The sequence below is a fragment of the Anarrhichthys ocellatus genome, unplaced genomic scaffold, assembly GCF_004355925.1.
Source record: "Anarrhichthys ocellatus isolate YVR2014 unplaced genomic scaffold, GSC_Weel_1.0 scaffold43, whole genome shotgun sequence".
NCBI lineage: Eukaryota > Metazoa > Chordata > Actinopteri > Perciformes > Anarhichadidae > Anarrhichthys > Anarrhichthys ocellatus.
The window spans coordinates 3,206,245-3,231,323 of record NW_022280073.1 but is presented as its reverse complement, the minus strand read 5'-3'; the positions used below and the strand labels follow the sequence as shown (position 1 = coordinate 3,231,323).

Sequence of the window (25,079 nt, the reverse complement as noted above, 5' to 3'; positions counted from 1 at the left end):
ATAACAGTCATGGCCTGAGGATGTCTACAAGCCAATTTTCACTCAAAGTCATAGCGCCACCTACTGGCAACAGGAAGACAGCGTTATGTGACAAACTGAATCCGATTTATATGACATTGACATGATGTGGTCTGTACTTGATGTAGAGCAACACAATGCATGTTTACGCGTGTTCTCTCGCGCCACAAAGTGGATACAGGAACTGGTGGAATATAATAATATATAATTTCCAGCGTCACACAGTCCAAGCATTAAAAATATGTCTAACTTGTGGGCACGCTGTCTGATGGTCGCAGATATTTATGGCCGCTTCTGCCGGCGTCCCGCCAGTACCCCCGAGACGCGGGAAAGTGCGAGGGCCCGTTCATCGCTGCTTGCAGCTTTAATTATAATTCTTTTTCTCTCAAATGAATCGCCTTTTTGGGGGCTTTATCATATCCCAAAACTCCCCATATTTGGCGAGCACATCAGGTCTGCGGGAAAATTCTATATTTTATGGGTCCCATGCTCGAGTATGACAAAATTGCTCGCTAGCGCTCCCTAGAAGTTGGAATGGCAAGCCCCGACAGCCTGTATGTCCAAATGACTTAATATTTTACAGACATGAGTTCTACAAAAAAATCCTCTTGAGACCCTATGCTCCGCCTACCGAATTGTTCCGGCATTTTGAATTTTGTTTAAAAAAAAAAAAAAATTCACTTCTCCTAGACCAGGGTTCGGCAACCTTTACTATCCAAAGAGCCATTTTGCTCTATTTTCCACCAAATGAAATTCATCTGGAGCCGCAAAAGCTATTTGATATCACAGCCTATAAAGTGTTATATATAGTTATATTATATATATATAAAAACTATAGTTTGTTGTATTTATGAAAATATAGAACAAGAATAAAGACAATTCTTGACATTTTACTGCAATTTTACCTGTTATAACAATATCAAACTCTTATGAAGAGCTCAGTTTGCTGCAGCAGTTGAGGAATCGCTCTTTGTCGCTCATCTCCAGCATGACACTTTTCAGCAAATGCCGTGTGCTTGTTCTGGAAGCATAGAGGTAAGTCAGCATCGTTGGCAGTGAAAGCAAATTAATACGTCCACGCAGAGTTAAACTCTCTAAAAGTGGTTGACAGGGGTAGAGGATTTAACTGCCTGTGGGAATAATTAACATACAAGATTCTGTTCATTCATGCTTATAAATTATATTGTCTCTGAACATGTTTCTCTTTTTGGAGAGCTCTGAACCCATGCTCTAAACCCAACCGGAAGTCAGCCAGTTTTAATTTTTTATGAATTTCTAATGTAATTTTTGTCATTTCCAGGCGCTGCACTTTAACGAACTCCTCCTAGGGAAATAATCGAATCGACTTCAAATTTGTTAAGAACAATCTAAAAACCTTTGTGATGAAAAGTTACTCAAAGCTTGTTGTTTCGTGAAAGGATGTTGCCATGGCGACGCATTCTTCGCCATGAAAAACGAAGGTGTTTTTGAGGGGCTAAAAATGCTCAAAACATAACCAAACTTGTAACACACATTTAAAATCCTGAATGTAGTTATCTAATGTGCTTTTAATGCTTCAGAGTGGCAAGTCGGCTCAATTAGCGCCCCCTACAATATTTCGACGATGCAGCCCTCACAGTACGTTTCACCTAGATGAATGAAATTTGGTAAGCAGATGTAGCCCATGTAGACTTAAAAAAAAGTCTCAGGGGTCGTATTTTTTTGCAATTTCCAGGTGCTCTACTTTAACAAACTCCTTCAAGGGAATTAATCATATCAATTTAGAATTTGGTCAGAACAATCTAAAGACCTTAGTGATTAAAAGTTACTAAAAGCTTGAGGTTTCATCGAACGACATGGAGTGGCGACCATTTTACATGGTTCGCCAGCATACATCAAGCTGTTGTAACTCGACTGTACTTTTTCAAAACTGTTCCAAACTTGACATGGTTGATGACTGGCATGGCTTTAGAGCTTCTGCATGCCAATATTAGCTCATAGCACCACCTACTAGCAACCATGACAGTAAGCAGGATTCTATAATTACAGCGGTCCAAACACTGAACTTATTAAAGATTCGTGGGCACAACACCAGAAAATAAGACTTTTCTGATCTAAATATGTGCAAAGTGAGATGTTTCGAGAATGTTCTGCCATTTCTCCTTGACTGTTCCCACTTTGAGTCCCTCAGCAATGATTGTCAGAGCTACCTGCACAAACAAATGGTCGTTTTTGAGACCTGCATTTACTTTGACAGTCTGTTATGTTACACTAAAGCGCATTCACAAACAATCGTCTTTTTGTCAAACTGTACAGGCTTGCATTCATGATTGTATTCGGAGATGCACTCAAAACAATCGAGTCTTAAGACCTGGCAAAATGAACTGGCTACGCCGCTGGTACCACAGGAAATACCGTTTAACTCGTGCATGCAGTGTCTGATGGTCACAAAACTGAATGGCTACATCAACCAGAGTCCTGCCAGTACCCTCGACATTCGTGAAGATGCGAGGGCCCGATCAATGCTGCTTGCAGCTTTAATTAGGGCCGAGCACCGACGTAGTCGGAGCGGAGGACCTATTGTTATTCGAATGTTTATTATTATTATTCTACAAGTTTCGTCGCAAAAAGGAGGTGCTTGGGATACTGGAAAACTTCTGAAATTTGGCACGCAAGCCAGAATTTGCGAAAACTGCAATCTGATTGGGGTGTCCAGCTGCGTTTAGAAATATTGGCTCGATAGAGTCCCCTATTGAGTAGCCCCAACACTGGGTTTCACCTAGCTGTATGAATTGTGGTAGGTATGTGGATCGTGATGGGCCGTACAAAAAATCCTCTTGGAATTTTTCTCTAAACCAAACAGGAAGTCGGCCATTTTGACTTTTATGACGTTTCTGGACCGTTTCAAGGCGTCGTACTTTAACGAACTCCTCCTAGAGATTTGACCCGATTGACTTCAGATTTTGTCAGTATGCTTTTGAGACCGTGGCAGTGAAAAGTTACTCAAAGATCAAAAAGTTATCAAACTATGTATCCGTGGCGTGGCGTCAAAAGAGAAGTGCTCGGGAAAGTGCTCGGGGGCCAGCGTGTTTGTTCTCAGTCGGTGTGAACAAACTTCACCCCGAGCCAATGGAGCCTTTCCAAGTTTCATGTGGGGGACAAAGTACACAACCTGAATTCACTCAAGGCCGCTGAGCCTCGGCGCGGTCACCGTTCGCCGCGAAACAGGAAGTTGTTGTAACTCGGCCATACATTGTCGAATCTGCTCCAAATCTCTCACATGTCATAACATACTGAACCGGAACACATCTATAAGACAATTTAGAATCATAGTAATAGCGCCACCTAGTGGCAACTGGAAGTTGTAAGTTGTGTACTTTGACATCCTGCTCCTCACAGATTAATCAGATCCCTCTCAAATGTTGTCAGAACAGCCTTAAGACCTTGATAATGCTTCATTGTGAAGATTGTAAGAAGTTGTTGAAGGGCGGCGACGTGGTGGCTTGGCAAATTTCGATCCTTCGCCATGAACGAATGAACTGATGCAACTCAACTCCACATCATCAGATCTTTACCAGATTTCACATGTTTGATTATACTCCAGGCCTGAAGACATCTGCAGGCCAATTTTGAATCACAGTCGTAGCGCCACCTACTGGTAACAGGAAGTTAAAGTCTTTATACTTTGGCTTGTTTCTCTTAGTAAGTAAATCAAATCAAATCAACATGAAATTACTTCCACACAAATGTAAGAAGTTCTTAATACCAGTTCATGAAGCTTTTGATGTTTCGTCGAATGCCGTTGCCGTGGCGACGCAGTCTTTGCCATGAAAAACGAAGGTAATTTTGAGAGGCTAAAAATGCTCGAAACATAAGCAAACTTAGCAAACAGATTTAAAGCCCAAAATGTAGTTATATAATATGATTTTATTGGTTCAGAGTGGCAAATCGGCTCAATAGCGCCCCCTACAAAATGTCGACGGAGCAGCCCTCGCTGTACGTTTCACCTTGATTTACAAAATTTGGTAGGCACATGTATCACATGTGGACTTAAAATAAAGTCTCTAAACCCAACCGGAAGTCAGCCATTTTGAATTTTGTATGAATTTCTCGTGTTTTTTTTTTCCATTTCCAGGTGCTGTACTACGAACTCCTCCTAGGGAATTAATCCGATCAGCTTAGAATTTGGTCAGAACAATCTAAAGACCTTAGCGATTAACAGTTACTAAAAGCTTTAGGTTTCATCGAACGACGTGGATATGGTGTGATGGCCATTTTACATGGTTCGCCATCATCCATCAAGCTGTTGTAACTCGACTGTACTTTGTCAAAACTGTCCCAAAGTTGACATGCTTGTTGACTGTCATGGCTTTAGGACTTCTGCATGCCAATATTAACTCATAGTCATAGCGCCACCTACTGATAAGCACAGACGTAAGCAGGATTCTATAATTACAGCGGCCCAAACACTGAACTTATTGAAAGGGTTTGTGGGCACACCATGAGAAAAAGACATCTCTGATCTAAATGTGCAAACTAAGACGCTTGGAGAGCAAAAGTTAGATAACAGTGGATTTTCAAACCATGTCAGTGGGCATTAGTATAAATGATTTGTCCAGAGCTTCTTCGTGACAATCAGGTTAAACGTTACAATGAATGCTTCACACTACAATCTAAAGTTACAGAAGAACTTAAAATGAAAACAGTGTTAAATTAAAGTGTTCAAGTAACAGCAAATGGCACTACTGTTTTGTTAACTTTCATGTAAGTCCAAATACAATCAGCAGGACACTGCAGGGAGTTGAACCCCATCCCAGTAAACTGACAGTCTGTTATGTTACAAACACTGAAGCACATTCACGCACATTCATTTTCTTAATGATCTTAACAGGCTTACATTTGTGATTGTATCGGATGTACACTCAAACCATTTCAGGCTTAAGACCTGGCAACATGATCTTGCTACGCTGCTGGTCGACGCAGGAAATATCATCTAACTCGTGGATGCAGTGTATGACGGTCACAGAAATGCATGGCCAGAGTCCTGCTAGTACCCTTGACGTGCGTGAAGTTGCGAGGGCCCGATCAATGCTGCTCGCAGCTTTAATTATCATTATTATTCCCAATATCACTAAGAATAATAATTTTTCTTAGTCAGCCTTACTGATTAAGAAAAAAATCTGTAAGGCTGATTTATACAAAATATTTTTTGTATCTTTCTAGATAAAAGATACAAATAAATAGCAGTAATAATACAAATGTTCCTACCAAATTTCATACATCTAGGTTAAACATACTGCGAGGGCTGCTTCGTCAAAATTTTGTAGGGGGTGCTATTGAGCCGATTTGCCACTCTGAACCAATACAATCATATTATATAACTACATTTTGGGCTTTAAATCTGTGTGCCAAGTTTGCTTATGTTTCAAGCATTTTTAGCCTCTGAAAATTAGCTTCGTTTTTCACGGCGAAGACTGCATCGCCACGGCAACGGCGTTCGACGAAACATCAAAAGCTTCATGAACTGGCATTATGAACTTCTTATATTTGTGTGGAACTAATTTGATATCGATTTGATTTACCTACTAAGAGAAACAAGCCAAAGTATAAAGACTTTAACTGACTGTTACCAGTAGGTGGCGCTATGACTATGATTCAAAATTGGCCTGCAGATGTCTTCAAGACTGGAGTCTAATCAAACATGTGAAATCTGGTAAAGATCTGATGATGTGGAGTCGAGTTACATCAGTTTATTTCTTCATGGCGAAGGATCGAAATTCTCTGAGCTGCCACGTCGCCGCCCTTCAACAACTTCTTACAACCTTCACAATGAAGCATTATCAAGGTCTTAAGGCTGTTCTGACAACATTTTACAGGGATCTGATTAATCTGTGAGGAGCAGAATGTCAAAGTACACAACTTACAACTTCCGGTTGCCACTAGGTGCCGCTATTACTATGATTCTAAATTGTCTTATAGATGTGTTCCGGGTCAGGATATTATGATATATGAGAGATTTGGAGCAGATTCGACAATGTACGGTCGAATTACAACAACTTCCTGTTTCGCGGCGAATGGTGTTTTTTGACGCCACGCCACGGATACATAGTTCGATAACTTTTTGATCTTTGAGTAACTTTTCACTGCCAAGGTCTCAAGAGCATACTGACCGAATCTGAAGTCAATCGGGTCAACTCTCTGGGAGGAGTTCGTTAAAGTATGACACCTTGAAATGGTCAAAAAATGTCATAAAAGTCAAAATGGCCGACTTCCTGTTTGGTTTAATGAAAAACTCCAAGAGGATTTTTTGTGCGTCTCATCACGATCCACATTCCTACCAAATTTCATACAGCTAGGTGAAACCCGGTGTTGGGGCTACTCAATAGGTGGCGCTATCGAGCCAATATTTCATAACCCAATCAGACAGCAATTTTCGCAAATTCTGGCTTGCGTGCCAAATTTCGACATTTTGCCAGTATCCCAAGCACCTCCTTTTTGCGACGAAACAGGTACGATAATAATAATAATAATAATAATAATAAACAATCGAAAAACAATAGGTCCTCCGTTCCGACTATGTCGGTGCTCGGGCCCTAAAAAGTTACAGAAAGATTACACAGGGAACCAGACTGCAAACAGAGGATCATGTTACATAAGCCTCTGTAAGCTGTGGTTGCATATTTCACGAGGATGTTTTTTGAACACTGATGATCATCTATAGGATAATTATAAGAAGGACGAATGTGTCATAATTACACATCCTGCATTTATTCTTTTTGTGATATTTTCTTATATTTCTATTACTTTTTATTTATCATCTAAGTTAGTTTTATTTAACATACTGTATATTCTTCTTCTAAGTCTTTGTTTATTCAGTAAAAAAGAAAGAAAATAACTTTAAGTAAAGAGGTACAAATAAAACACTAAAGTATGGTTTCCATGTTGTACTACCTTGCCATTTGCAAGGTCCTTCATCATTTCAAGTACTAGTTGTAAAAAGAAATGTTATTTCTTGTTTCTATTATCTTATATTATCTTAGATCAAAGCTAGTTTTTTTAAAATCATAATAGTTCTATTTTCTCACTGATTGTTCTGCAGCTACACAGTTTGGCTTTGGTAACTTATGTATATGATATTAGTGAAGTTCAACAGGAAGAGAGTCCTACCATTATACGTTACTCTGGGTTTGGTTAAACACAAGACCAGGTGAAGATCCATCTCATCCGAGGATACAAACTTGGAACACACAGGGCACTTGAAGCCTGGAAGAAAGAAAGGAAGCACACACACACACACACACACAATGTCAGAAGAATGATACGCTGAGGGAATCGTCCTAATCATTAAGTTCTCAGGTGGTCTGCTTTTCTCTGCAGCACCATGTATCCTGGTGTTTTAGGACTGCTTTTTCAGTGACCACTTGCCAGTTTGCCCAGTTCCATCTAGCCTCAGAAGCTATTGATGCAAACTGCCCAGTTGTATTTACTTAGTATGTACGTGTATTTATTGCAAACAAATGGGAAACACAACACATCACTATCTGTGGATGTAACCCAGGAAAGCCTTGCCCTCCCAGATAAAACTGTTACCAGCAGCTAATGTTATAGTAAGGGGTCACTATTAAACATAACAGGAAAACCAGCCTGATTATCATGGCTATGTTATAGTCCTTAAGATTTTCTATACTATATTTCTATACTACCCATGAATGTCTTCAGAGTCTGACGTTGCCACAGAGTATTCAAATAGTGTCAACTCATCTGTCAGCCGGTCCCATATTACATTGGTGTAATGCAGACATCTGCCTATTCTTTACAACACATTTTAAAACACAATACAAAGCAATGCTTGCCCTCGTATTGCAGTTTGCAGTGTCCTCTGAACAGTTTTTGACTACTACCATTTGGTGAGTAGGCAACTTTGCATCAAGGCTGACAGACATGAGTACAGAGGCCGACTGCTGCTAAAACAAGGCTGATGAGAGGGAGGTTTGCTGCTGTAAAACCAACACAGGAATCTGAGAGATGCTTAAACTCTCCATAGAGCTCAGGTGTTTATCACTGTGATCATTCTCTATGGTTCAGTCTTCAAGTATTATTCCACATTACATTAACAATTTGATCCACTGTTAAAGTAAAAATATCACAGTGGAGCTTTAAGGATTCCAATTTAGTAACAGTTTTCACCAGGTTGGCAATCCCCTTGATTTGTTGACCAATATTTGAAAATTGCACCTAACAGCCAGATGCCCCTTTTCATTTCACATTAAAGATGTGCTTCATATGTATTACCAGAGAGCATGAACAGGAATAGTAGCAGCACAGCTAAGCACCAATCAGTGAGAAGTAGATGTATTTCTATAAAAGGTCACTGATAACTTAACAGATGATCCAAACATTATCCCCCCTAAATGTTTCCAGTTCCATGCTGTACCCAGCATGCAGTTCGGCGGTGAAATTTTATAAATGTACAATTATTAGTGTTACAAATTGTTTGTGTCACAAACTATTGTGTCGTGGTGTTTTGCCATGTTAAAGAGTGTTAGTTGTGGGTTGTTAATTGTTGTTATAAAGTTATAACCATGACTAGGGTTCTGTCTCAATACACTTAAGACAACTAGCTCCGACCATAGTGCTATCTGCTTGCTGCCTGTTGAAGAGCGACAGAAGTTCTTTCAGCTATGAAGGTATATGAAAAATTCATATCATATGGGAAATTAAAACTGGTATACCGCCCAGCCCTAGTGTGAGGCTGTGATGACTCATCCAGTAAACTGGATGTTCTCTGAAGGAAGTGAAATTGGCCTTTTGTTTTGTCCTAATGCATGTCTGTCTGAGGTCATACCTGCTCTTGCTAGCATTAAACCTCTGTCCTCTTAAAGTATATTTCTCCTAAAATCACAAATATGAGATGGAATTAAAGCTGCAAGCAGCGATGAACGGGCCCTCGCACCTTCCCGCGTCTCGGGGGTACTGGCGGGACGCCGGCAGAAGCGGCCATAAATATCTGCGACCATCAGACAGCGTGCCCACAAGTTAGACATATTTTTAATGCTTGGACTGTGTGACGCTGGAAATTATGTAGTGCAAATATTCCACCAGTTCCTGTATCCACTTTGTGGCGCTAGAGAACACGCGCAAACATGCATTGTGTTGCTCTACATCAAGTATAGACAACATCATGTAAATGTCATATAAATCGGATTCAGTTTGTCACATAATTTTGGCAATTTGAAAGGGTCAAGCAAAAAGGCCATATGAAATATTTATTTCCATCACCTATGACACCTGCGCAAAGTTCCAAGGCTTGTTGAGCATCCTAAGTCACAGAAAAATAAGCTTCATTTTTCATGGCGAATGACGCGTTGCCACGGCAACAGCGTTTAACGACAACTCACAATATTCATGATGAAGCATTATCAATGTCTTACGGCTTAGCTTAACAAATTTGAGACTGATCTGGGCAACTTCCTAGTCGGAGTACATCAAAGTATAAAACCTGTCATTTCCGTTTGCCAGTAGGTGGCGCTATGACTTTGTGAAAATGTTGCCATTGAAATGTGCTCAGGCCTGGACCTGCATCATGCATAACAATTTTGAGGCAGATTGAATAAAGGACCTTGGAGTTACAACAACTTCCTCTTTCATGGCGAACAGCACGAAATGTGCGTGACATGGGCGCCACATAAAATGAAGGTCGTTCAATGTCAGTAGACCATTTTAGTAACTTTTCATCATTAATATCTTTCGATCATCCTAACCAAATTTGAAGTTGATCGCATGAATTCTGTGGGAGGAGTTCGTTAAAGTACAACGTCTGAAAATGATGAAAATTGACAAAAAAGCCAAAAATGGCTTAACTACTGTATCGCTCCCAAGTAGTTGAATGGAATGAAAATTGTAGGGTACGTAACAATATACGATGTGCACATATGAGACAAATTTTGCGATTATAGGTTAGATGGTTTTGAAGTTATGAGTGTTGAAAAACAAAGCCACGCCTTATAAAGTTCATTGGTCCATATCTTCTAAACGTAATGAGATATCAAACATCTTTTGATAGAATGTTATTATATAGATCCAATACTGATCCACAGCAAATTTAGTAGCAATTGGACTCAACGTGTAGGAGGAGGTTGCAAAAATTTGTTTTTCAGAAAATTCAAAATTGCGGAAAATTTTGGGAGGCGGAGCTTAGGGGTCCAAGAGGCTTTTTTGTAGACCTCATTTGGTGGCATGCCTGTGTAAAATTTCAAGTTAATTGGACATACTGGATGAGGGGGCTAAATTCTAGGGGGCGCTAGCGAGCAATATTTTCATGTTCGAGCATGGGACCCATAAAATATCAAATTTTTCAGCAGTCCTGATATTCTCGCCAAATATCGGGACGTTGGGGACATGATAAAGCCCCCAAAAAGGCGTTTCATTCGAGAGAATAATAATAATAATAATAATTAAAGCTGCGAGCAGCATTGATCGGGCCCTCGCAACTTCACGCACGTCGAGGGTACTAGCAGGACTCTGGCCATGCATTTCTGTGACCGTCATACACTGCGTGCACGAGTTAAACGGTATTTTCCAGTACTGGCAGGACTCTGGGTGACGCGGCCATGAATTTCTGTGACCATCACACTCTGCGTGCACGAGTGAGATATTTCCTGCGTCGACCAGCAGCGTAGCAAGATCATGTTGCCAGGTCTTAAGCCTCAAATGTTTTGAGTGTACATCCGATACAATCATAAATGTAAGCCTGTTAAGATCATTAAGAAAATAAATGTGTGTGAATGCGCTTCAGTGTTTGTAACATAACAGACTGTCAGTTTACTAGGATGGGGTTCAACTCCCTGCAGTGTCCTGCTGATTGTATTTGGACTTACATGAAAGTTAACAAAACGGTAGTGCCATTTGCTGTTACTTGAACACTTTAATTTAACACTGTTTTCATTTTAAGTTCTTCTGTAACTTTAGATTGTAGTGTGAAGCATTCATTGTAACATTTTACCTGATTGTCATGAAGAAGCTCTGGACAGATCATTTATACTAATGCCCATGGACATGGGTTGAGAATCCACTGTTATCTAACTTTTGCTCTCCAAGCATCTTAGTTTGCACATATTTAGATGAGAGAAGTCTTTTTCTCATGGTGTGCCCACAAACCCTTTCAATAAGTTCAGTGTTTGGGCCGCTGTAATTATAGAATCCTGCTTACGTCCGTGCTTATCAGTAGGTGGCGCTATGACTATGAGTTAATATTGGCATGCAGAAGTCCTAAAGCCATGACAGTCAACAAGCATGTCAAGTTTCGGACAGTTTTGACAAAGTACAGTCGAGTTACAACAGCTTGATGGATGATGGTGAACCATGTAAAATGGCCGTCACACCATATCCACGTCGTTTGATGAAACTTAAAGCTTTTAGTAACTTTTAATCGCTGAGGTCTTTAGATTGTTCTGACCAAATTCTAAGCTGATCGGATTAATTCCCTAGGAGGAGTTCATAGTACAGCACCTGGAAATGGAAAAAAAACACGAGAAATTCATACAAAATTCAAAATGGCTGACTTCCGGTTGGGTTTAGAGCATGGTCCCAAAAGACTTTATTTTAAGTCCACATGTGATACATGTGCCTACCAAATTTTGTAAATCTATGTGAAACGTACAGCGAGGGCTGCTTTGTCGAAATTTTGTAGGGGGTGCTATTGAGCCGATTTGCCACTCTGAACCAATAAAATCATATTATATAACTACATTTTGGGCTTTAAATGTGTATGCCAAGTTTGCTTATGTTTCGAGCATTTTTAGCCTCTCAAAATGACCGTTGTTAACGGCGAAGACTGCATCGCCACGGCAACGGTGTTCGACGAAACATCAAAAGCTTCATGAACTGGCATTATGAACTTCTTATATTTGTGTGGAACTAATTTGATATTGATTTGATTTACCTACTAAGAGAAACAAGCCAAAGTATAAAGACTTTAACTGACTGTTACCAGTAGGTGGCGCTATGACTATGATTCAAAATTGGCCTGCAGATGTCTTCAAGACTGGAGTCTAATCAAACATGTGAAATCTGGTAAAGATCTGATGTGGAGTCGAGTTACACCAGTTTATTTCTTCATGGCGAAGGATCGAAATTCGCTGAGCCGCCACGTCGCCGCCCTTCAACAACTTCTTACAATCTTCCCAATGAAGCATTATCAAGGCCTTAAGGCTTTTCTGACAACATTTGAGAGGGATCTGATTAATCTGTGAGGAGCAGGATGTCAAAGTACAAAACGTACAACTTACAGTTGCCACTAGGTGCCGCTATTACTATGATTCTAAATTGTCTTATAGATGTGTTCCGGGTCAGGATGTTATGACATATGAGAGATTTGGAGCAGATTAGACAATGTATGGCCAAGTTACAACAACTTCCTGTTTCGCAGCAAATGGTGTTTTTTTGACGCCGCGCCACGGACACATAGTTCGATAACTTTTTGATCTTTGAGTAACTTTTCACTGCCAAGGTCTCAAGAGCATACTGACCGAATCTGAAGTCAATCGGGTCAAATCTCTGGGAGGATTTTGTTAAAGTATGACGCCTTGAAATGGTCAAAAAACGTCATAAAAGTCAAAATGGCCGACTTCCTGTTTGGTTTAATGAAAAACTCCAAGAGGATTTTTTTGTGCGTCTCATCACGTTCCACATACCTACCAAATTTCATACAGCTAGGTGAAACCCAATGTTGGGGCTACTTAATAGGGGGCGCTATCGAGCCAATATTTCATACCGCAGTTGGGCACCCCAATCAGACTGCAATTTTCGCAAATTCTGGCTTGCGTGCCAAATTTCGACATTTTCCCAGTATCCCAAGCACCTCCTTTTTGCGACGAAACACTAAGAATAAGAATAATAATAATAAGAATAAACAATCGAAAAACAATAGGTCCTCCGCTCCGACTACGTCGGTGCTCGGGCCCTAATAATAATAATTCCTACAATTTCAATAGGGACCTCGCAGCCCGACGTTGTCGGTGCTCGGGCCCTAATAATCAGGTATAGTTCTTATTTTTAAAGTATGCTGCTGTGGTGGGATTCCTATCCACAGACTTGATGAAAACAAACTGAATCAAGACAACAACGCAGCGTGATCTGAAACATCTGTTGCCTTGAGGCACAAATACGGAAAGTTGCAAATTTCCAAAACAACACTGAAGAAAGGTGGAAATGGAGGATGAGGCAATGGAACATTATTATTTGTCCTTTCTCTTCATGCAAACAAAATCAAAAAGTCAGCAAACAAACAAAAAAGACTCATTTTTTTACTCCCTGCTCCGATAGTGGCATTGGGACAAAAAGATCAGTGCATCGTTTAATATGGCTTTTGGTTTCAGTAAGGAGAGGAAGAACAAAAGAGGAAGTATCCCATAGGTGTGACATAAGAGCAGCTCAGAAAACCAGTTTTGATGGTTTTGTTTCAGATACTTCTTAATTTGGCTGCAAAGAAGGTTGAAAAAGGTAGAACAGTATATTCCAACTCCAGAAAGACTGAGAGAACTCTGACTCTGGATAACCATGCATGAGACGAGCTTTGAACACTAGACAGCTGGGTGTCTGTCCTTGAGGAGGATAATTATTTGCATTAAGTTTGACGCCTCAAATGCTGATGAGGCCGAAGAGAAACAGATGTGTTAGCAGGTCTGTTAAAGGCGAGGCCTAAACTTAGGGTGCTTTCACTTCTGTGGTTGGTTCATCTGGTAAAACAATGATACATTGTAGCATGTTAGTTCTGAATGAACCAAGAGTAAACATGAAGTTACACAGACTGACAGTCTGGTGACTGACCAGAATTATGCAGTTCAATGCTTCTGTGTATATGTATGGTCTTTGGTGTCACAAAGACCTCATGAAGAAATAACTGATCACAAGCATTATTGGACATGTTCTGACACCAGTTTTGTTCTGCTTTGACTAAACGTCCAAAAATCACCAGCAAGATGAATCAAATACTGACAATATTGAACAGCACAAAGGTCGGGCTAATGGCTGGGCTGTTGATGATACAGGTTCAGTAAGAGTCCCATTCAAAATAGCACAAGGCCGGTCATTACTCAGTTCTCTGACAGTTGTTTTTCTATGCATTTTTTCCCTGGTTTGAACAAACACTGTCCTCACACTGAGTGATCATTCCCAGAACTCTTAAAGGATAACAACATATAAAACTAATCTGGATGTAATGAAAGCCAAGAAGAAGTCAAAGCTAATTTATCTGCACAAATAATTATTTTTACTGAAGGAAACTCAGTGACTGCAGTGGTCCTGAGATCAAGGCTGTTCTCCTGCATCGTGTTCTGTGTGCTGACAAAGACCAATGTGACCCCCAGAGTTGAAGTTTCTCCTGAAACTTCAACTTCAGTTTCTCCTGAAACTGAAGATTCAGTTTGTTTTCCAACAGCCACAGCTGAGAAATATGCTTTAGACCGTTTCAGTGGAAATGCATTGCTCGGCAACAGCTTGGGTCCATGTTTAATTCCTGTCAGCTGATGTCCTTACATAGACTGTTCACACTGAAGCATGCTGAAGTCTCAAGGCTCCGCCACATCTCTGAGAACAGCCGTGCATAATTTCCAAACAGTTGTTATTTGGATAAACTGACCATATATGTGGAATCTGAACGGTTACTTTCTTGCATAAAAACTCAATGAAGTGACACATTAACAGCTTTTAGGCTGGTTTAAAGTCTCAAAGGTCTGACAATCGGTCTCAAGGCACCCAGACACAATGCATTCTGGGGCAGTTGAGTATGTGCAGTGAGCTTATGTCTCAGACAAAGGGATTTTGGCTAATACAGTATACATCCAGGTAGGGCTGCAACTAACGATTATTTTAATAATCGATTAATCTGGCGATTATTTTTTCGATTAATCGATGAATCGGATATTAATGGGCCAAAAAAGGTGAGTGAATAAAAACGTGTCTTTAGTCTTGCAAACTATACCACCCCTGCTTTACTACTGTTATTAACGAGCCAACGCCAACTTGTCATGCTTGTCAAGCTGGATAACAAGTAAACACCAGCACCAGAAGAGCTACTGGAGGGACGTTACGTTCCTCACTTCAAAACGGAACAAAAGTAGGATTCTGTAGTGATTTACCCTGCTGTTGAACTCCCTTCCTCCTCATCAAGGACTCCAACATGTTTACATTGTTGAATCAGGAATTAAATACTGTAGCCGTCTGTGTTCACCCAGAGCTCTACGATACCTCATATCAATAGAGACCGGACCAAACCATGTGTATAAATGTGTGTGTGTAAACCATATGGTACAAACAATGAATAGACGCTGCCGTATTTATGTCTAGATGACGTTATTCTGAGTGTTGGTGGAGCTGCTACAATGTCAGCATAGCCTAGCACCAGTGGTGTATAAAGTACCCAAAAGCCATACTTGAGTAAAAGTAAAGATACCTTACTGGAAAATGACTCCAGTAAAAGTAAAAGTCACCTATTAGATTACTACTTAAGTAAAAGTCTTGAAGTATCTGATATTTATTGTACTTAAGTATCAAAAGTAATTTTCTGATTTTAAATGTACTTAAGTATTGAAAGTAAAAGTACAAGTAAATGCTGTTAATAAAAAAGCAAAGGGTCAGAATTTTGAGAATTATGAAGTTTATTCTTTTAAGTGCTGAGGCCACCATGACCAAGGACATGGAGCTGTGTTGAAAATACTTGGGTTGGCTGTGATCCATCAGGAGCAACAATGTTCAACATAATATATTGTACGTAAGTATACTTTTGCATCTACTAACTTATCATCATTCTCCGAAAAGCAATATGACACTATGAAGGACTTGTAACAGTGCGTTTATAAGTATGCTCATTCCGACTAGAGGATGTAGAGGGCAAATGCATAATATTGTGTTCAGAAAAAAATATCCACTTGATGCATCAGGTCAGTGTTTTGAGAAAGGACACCTGCCTTGTAAACTCCTATGGGCCTGATTTGAACACAATAGGCAAATGTTTTGCTCAAGCTGAATCTGCAATTGGGCGACTGCTACCATCATAACTCCATCTGATCATCCACAAAATTACTCAAATATCAAAACATGATCAATACTAAAGCAGCACCGAAAGTAACAACACAGTCATTACTTGAAACTGAAAAATGTCCTGTTCATCTTCAAAAGAAGTTGGTTTTCAAAATTGCGAGAATTCAGTCTCGCTCTTCTTGGGCTGAAGACTAGTCCTGCGATGCTAAATAGCCTTTCACAGGCCGCTGAGGCAGGTAGAGGTGTGTTCAGCTTCACAGACAGCTTGCGCACAGCTGGGAAGGATTTCCCTAATGCTAACCCTAATGCTGCGCTCTCGCGGCTGCTGTCAATCCTATGGTGTGGTGGCTAGGTAACGTTAAGTTAGCTAACGTTAGCCAACTAGTGCTGCAATGATTATAGCTAAGATGACTCAAATCAACAACATCTCACAACTGTCAACACTTCCTCAGCTCACTAACTCGCTAGCGATCCACGGCTGTTGGTCTTCGTCACCACCGTAGATTGTTGCGGGAGTAGTAGGTGCTTCCATTTGTGCTTCCGTCATGAAATCAGTCATCGTAGAGTGGAATTATACTAATGTAGTCGCTCGCTAGCTAGCATCCTGGGCATCAAAGGGAATCAAAACACCGCGGCTTTGAGAGCACTTGTTTGCAATTGCGCATTAACGTGATTAACCAATGATTTAACTTGCAAGCTAGGACCATTGATTCGCCAAACCTGCTTGCTTGCAGTCTGTGTTCCACCACAGTCCCCGACGTTGGTCTCATGATTAATTTGTTTTCTAAAGATAGATTTGGTTTTGTAGCGAGTAACGAAGGTTCCAGGGGAAATGTATCGGAGTAAAAGTATCAGTTTTCTTTGCAAAATGTAATGAAGTAAAAGTAAAAGTCAACATAAATATAAATAGTAAAGTAAAGTACAGATATCCAAAAAAAAGACTTAAGTACAGTAACGAAGTATTTCTACTTTGTTACTATACACCACTGCCTAGCACCGACCCATCCGAGCTCCATTGAGAGCTCGGATGCCTACAAATCGCCATCATTACGTAGTTATTTCGGAGTCCCTTTTTGTCGGTTTATTGCCGTTAAATCACAGCCAAATCAGTTGATTTTGTGTTCATACAGCCAACGTGTGGCTTGCTAGACACAGTGAATACACTTCGATAAAATCCACAGAGCTCCTCTGGACAATGTTATGAACCAGACATGACGGGGTTTAGTTTCCCGGGATATCTGGGACTTCCACAACACGTACTAAGCAGAAATAGAGGTTATTTTTTCCATGGTTAATGGCGGACAGTTGAACGGCTTTCAGGGCGATAAGCCACGCCCCCTCTCCGGCGCGTCCAGCGCGAATGAACACAAATAGTCCCCGGCGAGACTGGCGTTTGGTGTGAACACGGCATTAGGTCGTACTGATTTCTCTGCCTCCGCCATGTGTTACAGAACAACGTTACGGGTCTCTCCGATGGTCTTTCCTCTACCTCCGCTCTTCTTTCTTTTTCTTTTTTATACTCAAACATCTCCGCTACTTATTGAGTGGCGTAATAATCGCGCGACACAACGAATCGATAATGAAATTCGTTGCCAACTCTTTTAATAATCGATTTTTACTGATTCGTTGTTGCAGCCCTACATCCAGACATTTCTCACGTAAACATATTCCAATACTATGCAGTGTGAATGCTCTATATACTCAATTTTCACGATACTTCATATGAATATGAATAGGAAGTAAGTATCCACTGCAACAGGAAAATAAAGTGGGACACATTTGGGATAGTTACGTTTACAACTGTGAAATGGTCTACAGTCACCTAAAAACATCTATGGATGTTGCCAGCGTGTCCACGTCCACCATCGTGGTGGGTAAAAGTGACAGTGAAGTTTCCACCAGGTGGTGTGTGCTCTTAATCATCTGCCATCTCACACTCAGCAGATGGACAACACTTAAGAAAAAGAGCAAAGGAGGGTTAAAAACACAGATAGCTGACAAACAAAGCAAAGGCTTTAAGTGGCTGCTGACTGGCTCTGCTGTACATGTGGCCGGGACATGGCTGTGTGAGTGTAAACCTACCCTGGTTAGTTTACCAGACTACACTGTGTGTGTGTGTGTGTGTTTAGGTCTCATCAGCAGGAGGGCTGTGCCGACAGCGTTTGTTCAGGAAAACAATGAAAGAGTTCAAAGCAGATGATTTTATCATGATCTAACCCCACCATTTTAACACTCTAAAACTAGCTTACATTCACTGTAATATAATACTAATAATGAAGACTTGAAATTACATTACACAACCAAATACAGTTGACTTTCAGTTTCACTTTTACTCTGTCATGCTCTCTCTCTCTCTGTCAGTTTAGACTTAAACTTTTGGACATCTATATAAATGAATGTGCATGACGTGGCTCAAAGCAGTACATCTGTCTCCTTAGTGTCTGCAGTAGGATAGGGTAGTCAGAATAGAAAGCTGTAGAGATGACATGTTTTTGTAGGCCAACAGGAAAATAGCATCACACTGGTCACCACGGTCACATGACTTCACGTTAGGCTATAAAGGAACTCCACCACGGTCACATGACTTCACGTTAGGCTATAAAGGAACTCCACCACGGTCACATGACTTCACGTCACCACTAAGATAAAAGAGAACTAGTGCTGTAGTGAAGACGTTTGTTATAACTGACACATAAAAGCTTCAAACTACACAAGGTATGTAGTTACTGACGTATTTTTTGTTGTAGAACAAAACATAAAAAAATCTCTTCAGCTTCTTTTAACCACACACCTTATTTCAGACATCTAACCAAAAACACATTCAAAAGACACATCGACTTCAAGACGAGCAACCAGAAGTTCAAAGATGCTGACTCATGTTTGGGTTTTAGGACTCATTCCTGCAGCTCTCTAAGGGACAGAGAGTCCGGGACCGACAACTGACCAGGACAAGGAGGTGCAGAATCAAAAAATACCTTGCTACCGTAAACTTGACATTATACTGAAAATAGCTACGCTACCAAAACACTAGTAGTGAACGTGGTCGCTAAATGTTAGAAGTTTGTGCATGCAAACTGCAAGCACATGCTCCTTCTTGGTACACCTGCAGGATTTAAACCGGATCCACTCAGTCCTATTTCTTTGAACACTAAGACGTTAGCATCTGCTAACATCCATCAATAACAACTCGGTCACACTAGCATCAGTGAATGTTTTTTTTTTTTTTCAGAGATAAAGTACTCTTTCATGTTGAGTTCAACATTGTGTGACGCTGAGCAATTTCAAACAGCCTGAACAGCACTGGCAAGGAGAGCGAGAGACCAAAATAGAGGAAGCTGGTCCAACATTTTTGGAAACCTCATATGAGGGTGGGCTTCTCACCGCACCTTTAAGTGTTACCAAGCAGAAAAAGCTAAAAAGACTTTTTTTATTTCCGGGATGCTTAGACAACACATCATACAAACCAGCCGTGGCTGCATCAGACAATCCAGCCCACTTTACTCAGCGACTGGCCAGGTGGGCAGAGCTGAGGATGTATGCTCCGACTAACAAAGGAGGTTTCAAAACCTGTCTTCAGGCGAGGCCATGCAGTGAGACACCAGCACACACCTGCTGCTGTATTCAGACAAAGATTAGGAAAGCGGGTTAGGTCGCCACCGGCTTATCTCGTCAAGATAGACTTTAGCTAACCTGGACCGACTCAGCCACGAACACCACGAGGCTCAGCTCCGTAGTCCATGGTCTCCTGAAAACCTCCCTCTGACCTGTGGACCTTTCTCCAGTGAGATGCTTTCAGTATGAGAGTTTGCAGGCTTCTGATCCCTGCGTCCTTGTGAATGAAAAATTATAGCATCAGTAAAGAACTGTCAGCTCTATCTCCTCACCAAACTCAAGCAACTCCAATCTGGCTTCAGATCTTTGCAGAAAACAGTTGAGCAACAAACCTGTCCTTGCTGCGCAGATGTTCTACATCAACCAGCTTTTTATTTTTTTTTAACAATCTCACACACCAGAGCTGCAGGAAATGCAGCTACTGTTTTTTGCTTAGTTTGTTTTTGATATTTACTTTTTGTCCTGTTTCTGTAAGAGTGAAACTTTAATTCAGAAGGAGTAAGAATATTTGGTGTAAGAATATTTGTCATATTCGTTCAAATAGTCATTTTTTTATTGATAATTTTGTTTATTCATCAGAAAAAGCTAAGAGAGTGTGTAACGTCGCCGCTCACGCGCAATGCATCCTGGTACATGTAGGCACAGCAGGAGAGATCCACTTTCTCATTCAATACAGCATGCACTACAGAATCTATTTCTTCAGAGGACTACATTTACCATCAGAAATCAGACAAAAAAAATCTGGCAAGTTTTCCCTTTAAGGATTCACTTAGAAAGATACTATAGATCTCATTTATGTGGTTTACAATATGTAATTCTCAACCTTCTTTGCATTATGACAACTAACGATACCAGTACACAAAATGTTTGGATTGGGAAGCTTCTGATTACTTTAAAATTCTGGACAAAAAGATTTCCTCTTTACACACAAGAATGTGATACGCAACACGACTCAATCCTTTGGAATAGCTTTGACTAGAAAACTCACTGCCCTCAGTTTAATCATCTCTCAAGACTCACTTTTACTCTTGACTTTTCTATAAGTATTATTTCTGTTACTTATTTTCTGTAGTATTATGCATTGTTTTTACTGCTTCTGCTATTTATATTTGTTGAATGGGATGTTGTATTTGATTGTTCCTGCTTTCCTGTATTTATTCACGTTTAATAAGCACTTGGTAACAGTAGTTTTGAAAGGTGCTTTGTAAATAACATTATTATTATCATTATCATGATTAATATTGAATTACATTATAAAGCTTTAAAGCCCTACCAGCCCCCCTTAGATACGGTAATATTCATTGCATCAGCAGCACTGAGATCCAAAAGTCTCTCATGTTTGAGTGGACGGTTGTCACTGCTGTCTGTTGGTACACTGCTGCTGCTCTAACTTGTAAAAGGCATGTCACTCCAAAACTTAAGATATGAGACATAGTGGCGAGACAGCTCGTGTTTACAGCTAGTGGAACTATTTGATCATTGTTGTTTTGTCTGGTCATGTTTTTCTTTTGTAGCAAGTTGTGGGCTACAAGTGCATTTCGTTGAGTAACCCTATGATTAATAACTTTTAAAATCATGAACCATCCTTACAAGTGGCATGTTGCATATTGCACATTATGCAGCTAGGTACTAAATCATGCTAAGTTTTGTGAAAAAATAAATCATAATAATTGTATAATTTTTTCACTCAAGGCTATGTCTGCTATGCTAGCTGGTACAGGGTTAGAGCAAGCCCCTGCCACTCACTAGCTAGTGTCAGTGGCGGGCCGTGCATTTTATACCTGGGCCTTCTGTGCTGTCCTACTACACTTGAGCCAGCTCCTAATAAGCTCATTATGACGCCACAGCTATGCTTATTATGTGTTTCTAGGGGTGTAGCAATACACGTATTAAACTGTTCTGTACGAGGCTTACGAACCGAACAATACGTTTGAATAATACTAGTGCATTTGGAAAATGCAGAAGCTTAAATTGTGGGAAATATAACGTTTTCGGTGGACTGCGCTGACGTAACAGACAACGGGCTGTGTGACCTTTTGAACCCGGAACAATAACAAAAAACAGCTGAGGCCCCGCACTGTGCTCAGGGAGGCTAAGCTAAACTAGTTTAGCGGGGAAACAACAGCGGCACACAATGTACGAACTCTCCCCACAGCGTTAAGCTGTTCCCTACTGATTCAGACAGGGCTAAAGCAATCGCCACACAATCCCCATTTTTCCAGACAATCATGCTTGCTTTGTAAAAAGAAAACAGCCCGAACGGATTAAATTGTCCGGATAATAACCCCGCGCATGACGGGATGCTTCGTAATTAACTGACAATGCATATAGTACAAATCAATGTACTACAATGACAAGAACAAACTCACAAGAACCAGTCACCTATATTTATATGACAACAAAGCAACAAATCAATCGAGCAATGCTGCAGGCTAGAGCATGAGCCATTCATATTATTCATAAAAACGACACGATAGACAAATGAACACAGTAGTAACGCTACTGCAGATGTACAAAAATAAAAGCAGTTCACTTACCAAAGCTGCCTTCACTTAAAGACAAAGTCCATCCTCCTTCCTTTTTTAACAAAGTCAGTAACTGTCAAATCCATTTCTCAGCCATTGAGTGTTAAAAAAACAAAGCTAGGTAAAAAAATCAAAAAAACCGACACCAAACAAAACGATAAAAATGTCATAACTTCTCTTACATATGTCTCAACCTGAACTCTTACTAAATACTAACATCTGCTAGCTAGCTTTCTGTTTGACAAAAGTCAAGCTGGCCCACTGACCAATCACGGCGCACGTTAATGCAGACGTACTTAGCAGGCTACCTGGGTGCTACTGGCACGTTAAAGAATGCGCCCAACATGTCAAACTAAAGATCTAATTGGTTGAGGACTATGCCAATCAACAATAACGTCCCATTTACTTAAACTGCAAAGGCTCTCTAGCGGGCATCGGGCCTCTCTCGTTACATAGAGACTGAATCCGATTGGATAAAAGCTCTCCTTAAAACAAGCTGTGCTGGAAGCAGCGCTGCAGACTGGAAGCAGAGCAACAGAGGAAGACAGGAGCTGTGCAATGAGAAAATAAGCTAATGGGAAAAACGATTAGAATACATGTAGTGTATTTGTGAAAAATGATTAAATTATAAAATAGCTATAACTTTGTGATTCTGTTTAGGCCAGCAGAGAAGGCTTAGCTGGCCCTGACGGCTCACCACTGGCTAGTGTTCATGAGCGAGGAGTCATTACATTCCAATAAAAAGGTATGCCTTCAGTTACCAGACGATACCTACTCTGGAATCTTAAGAAGGTCTCAGTAACGTCGTGATTATTACATAATACTGACTGTGTGTTTGTTCTATTGCTTTAAGGATGGTTATAAAAGCATTCGGTCTCAAAATTCAAAAGGGTGTATATCCCCATGGGACCATGAATATGCTCAGTAAAAAAACAGATAGATGATGGCGTGTTATGATCGGAAAGTGGACAAATATGTAGTGCTGTCGGCCGCTACACTTCCAGAAAAATGGAATGATGAGAGCAGGATAGCAACACTGCAGAGGTGTGACTGTCACATTGGGCTCTTGGCAGTCATACTAATGTACAGGAGGTAATGTGGAGATAGATAACAGTTTGTTGCAAATGGAATATTACAGCTGGTGTTGCTTTTGTTATACAGAGACATGTACAGAATACATTTCAGAGAATCTATAGCTCTGTATCAAACCTTTGACCCAGCTGTAATTACTTTTTGAAGGAAAAGAGGACACAGGAAGTGAATAGATGAACTGCAGATGGAAAATCTTTAATTGCACTCATAAAAAGTCCCTCAAAGGTTCTTCTCTTCCCGTTTCTCAGTCAGAGCGCTGCCCACTGTGAGCACATCCATGACATCAAAAGTTTGTCACATTTAGATCTGTATCCATTTGCTAAAACCAGACTGCTGATCTGTTATTAAACTATGATAGGAAGCTACAGCCATTCAAGTTGCTGACAACAGCTTACAGTGTGACTGGGATGGATATTCTACAATCAACCCACACATAATCGTTACGGACTTTGGACTATGACATCATCTCCCTGTGTTCCGTTTTAACAACAAGAACACAGACTGCTCCATAGATGTTAGAAGCTTCCCAGGGTTATTCAATTCTAGGACTAGATTGGAGTCAAGGATTTGAAGAGATCCAGAGTTCAATCCAGACCCTTTTGTGGCAGCCTGAGGGCATTGTGTTTATTCCCAGGGATATGTCTTTTGTGCATGTTGTTGGGATCTGACCCAGTTCTCCTGGCTGGCTGAGACCTTCACACGTGTTTTTCAAACAAAGGAGCAGCCATGTTCCTTCCTTTCACCAAAACGCCTGACCTGGGGTCTGCAAGAAAAATCATGCCGGATGACCACACCCCCCAGCTCCATCAGAAACCTGATGCTGGTCCCTCATTGGCCAATAAAGGGCCCCCCACTGGTTGTGCCACCTGGTTTATAAGCCTGAGCACAGCTAGAATTCTTCCTCTTCCGTCCAGACACCGCTGGTGTAAGGAGATCCACAAGGCTCTCTTCACTCCGGACACGCGCTGGTGTCAGGAGGTCCACAAGGCCTCTTCACTCCGGACTCGTCCAGGGGACAAGAAGATCCACAAGGCTCTTCCGTCCAGACATGCTGATGTGAGGAGGTCCACAAGGCCTCTTCCCTCCGGACCTCGTCCTGGCAACAAGAAGATTCACGAGGAGCCGCGGCCTCATCAAATCCTATCAGGTCACATGCAACATTCGCTGGTCGAACAGACTGCGTTTTATTTTGAGTTTTGGATCCTGTAGTGCGAGAACGGATAACTTCTATGCCCCGTTCCCCCCTTTTTGTGTACACACCGCCGGCAGAAGGACGATTAACAATCTTTCCTCGCCGAAGATTTCCGGGAAGGACGACCCAAACCTCGTCCCTCAGCCGAAGTTAAAAAGCCCCTCTCTGCAGCGAGGAGGCCGAGTCTGCGCCAGCCAGCCCCAAGGCCGCGCCACTGAGAGTCAGCGACTCATCAAGGACAGGGTGATTCCTACCACTGGAACCAGACCCTACCGAACGAAGCTTCTACAAGTAAGAGTTACTGGTATCTGGGCCTAGCTTAGCTTAGCATTAGCTTAATTTAGCCTATTCGTTATGTCGTTGTTATTCCTGTATCTTGTTACGTTAAGTTACTGTCGTGTTATAATGTGTTATTGCGCAAGCATCGCGGACCACGGAGTCCCGTCATATTGTGTATTTCCTGCTGTAACTGTTTACATTAGATCCGTCGCTGCTAGTGGATGTGGAGGTTGTGATTTTATCACTTCAAAGACCTAAACCACGGTGGCGGAGCCTCGTCTTGCCGACCGAGTTTCGGGGTGATACGAGAGCAATACTCTCATCTCACCGCAGTGATAAAGATC

The 25,079-nt window shown here is 41.0% G+C and overlaps 1 protein-coding gene across 1 annotated transcript in view; it reads right to left on the bottom strand.

The window, feature by feature from the left end:
• znrf2b (zinc and ring finger 2b) overlaps positions 1 to 25,079 on the bottom strand; it is a 70,356-nt gene that overhangs the window by 36,831 nt on the left and 8,446 nt on the right. The window contains exon 2 of the mRNA XM_031868612.1: positions 7,165 to 7,260. Coding sequence (XP_031724472.1) covers positions 7,165 to 7,260 — 96 coding nt within the window. The remainder of the gene's footprint in view (positions 1 to 7,164; positions 7,261 to 25,079) is intronic.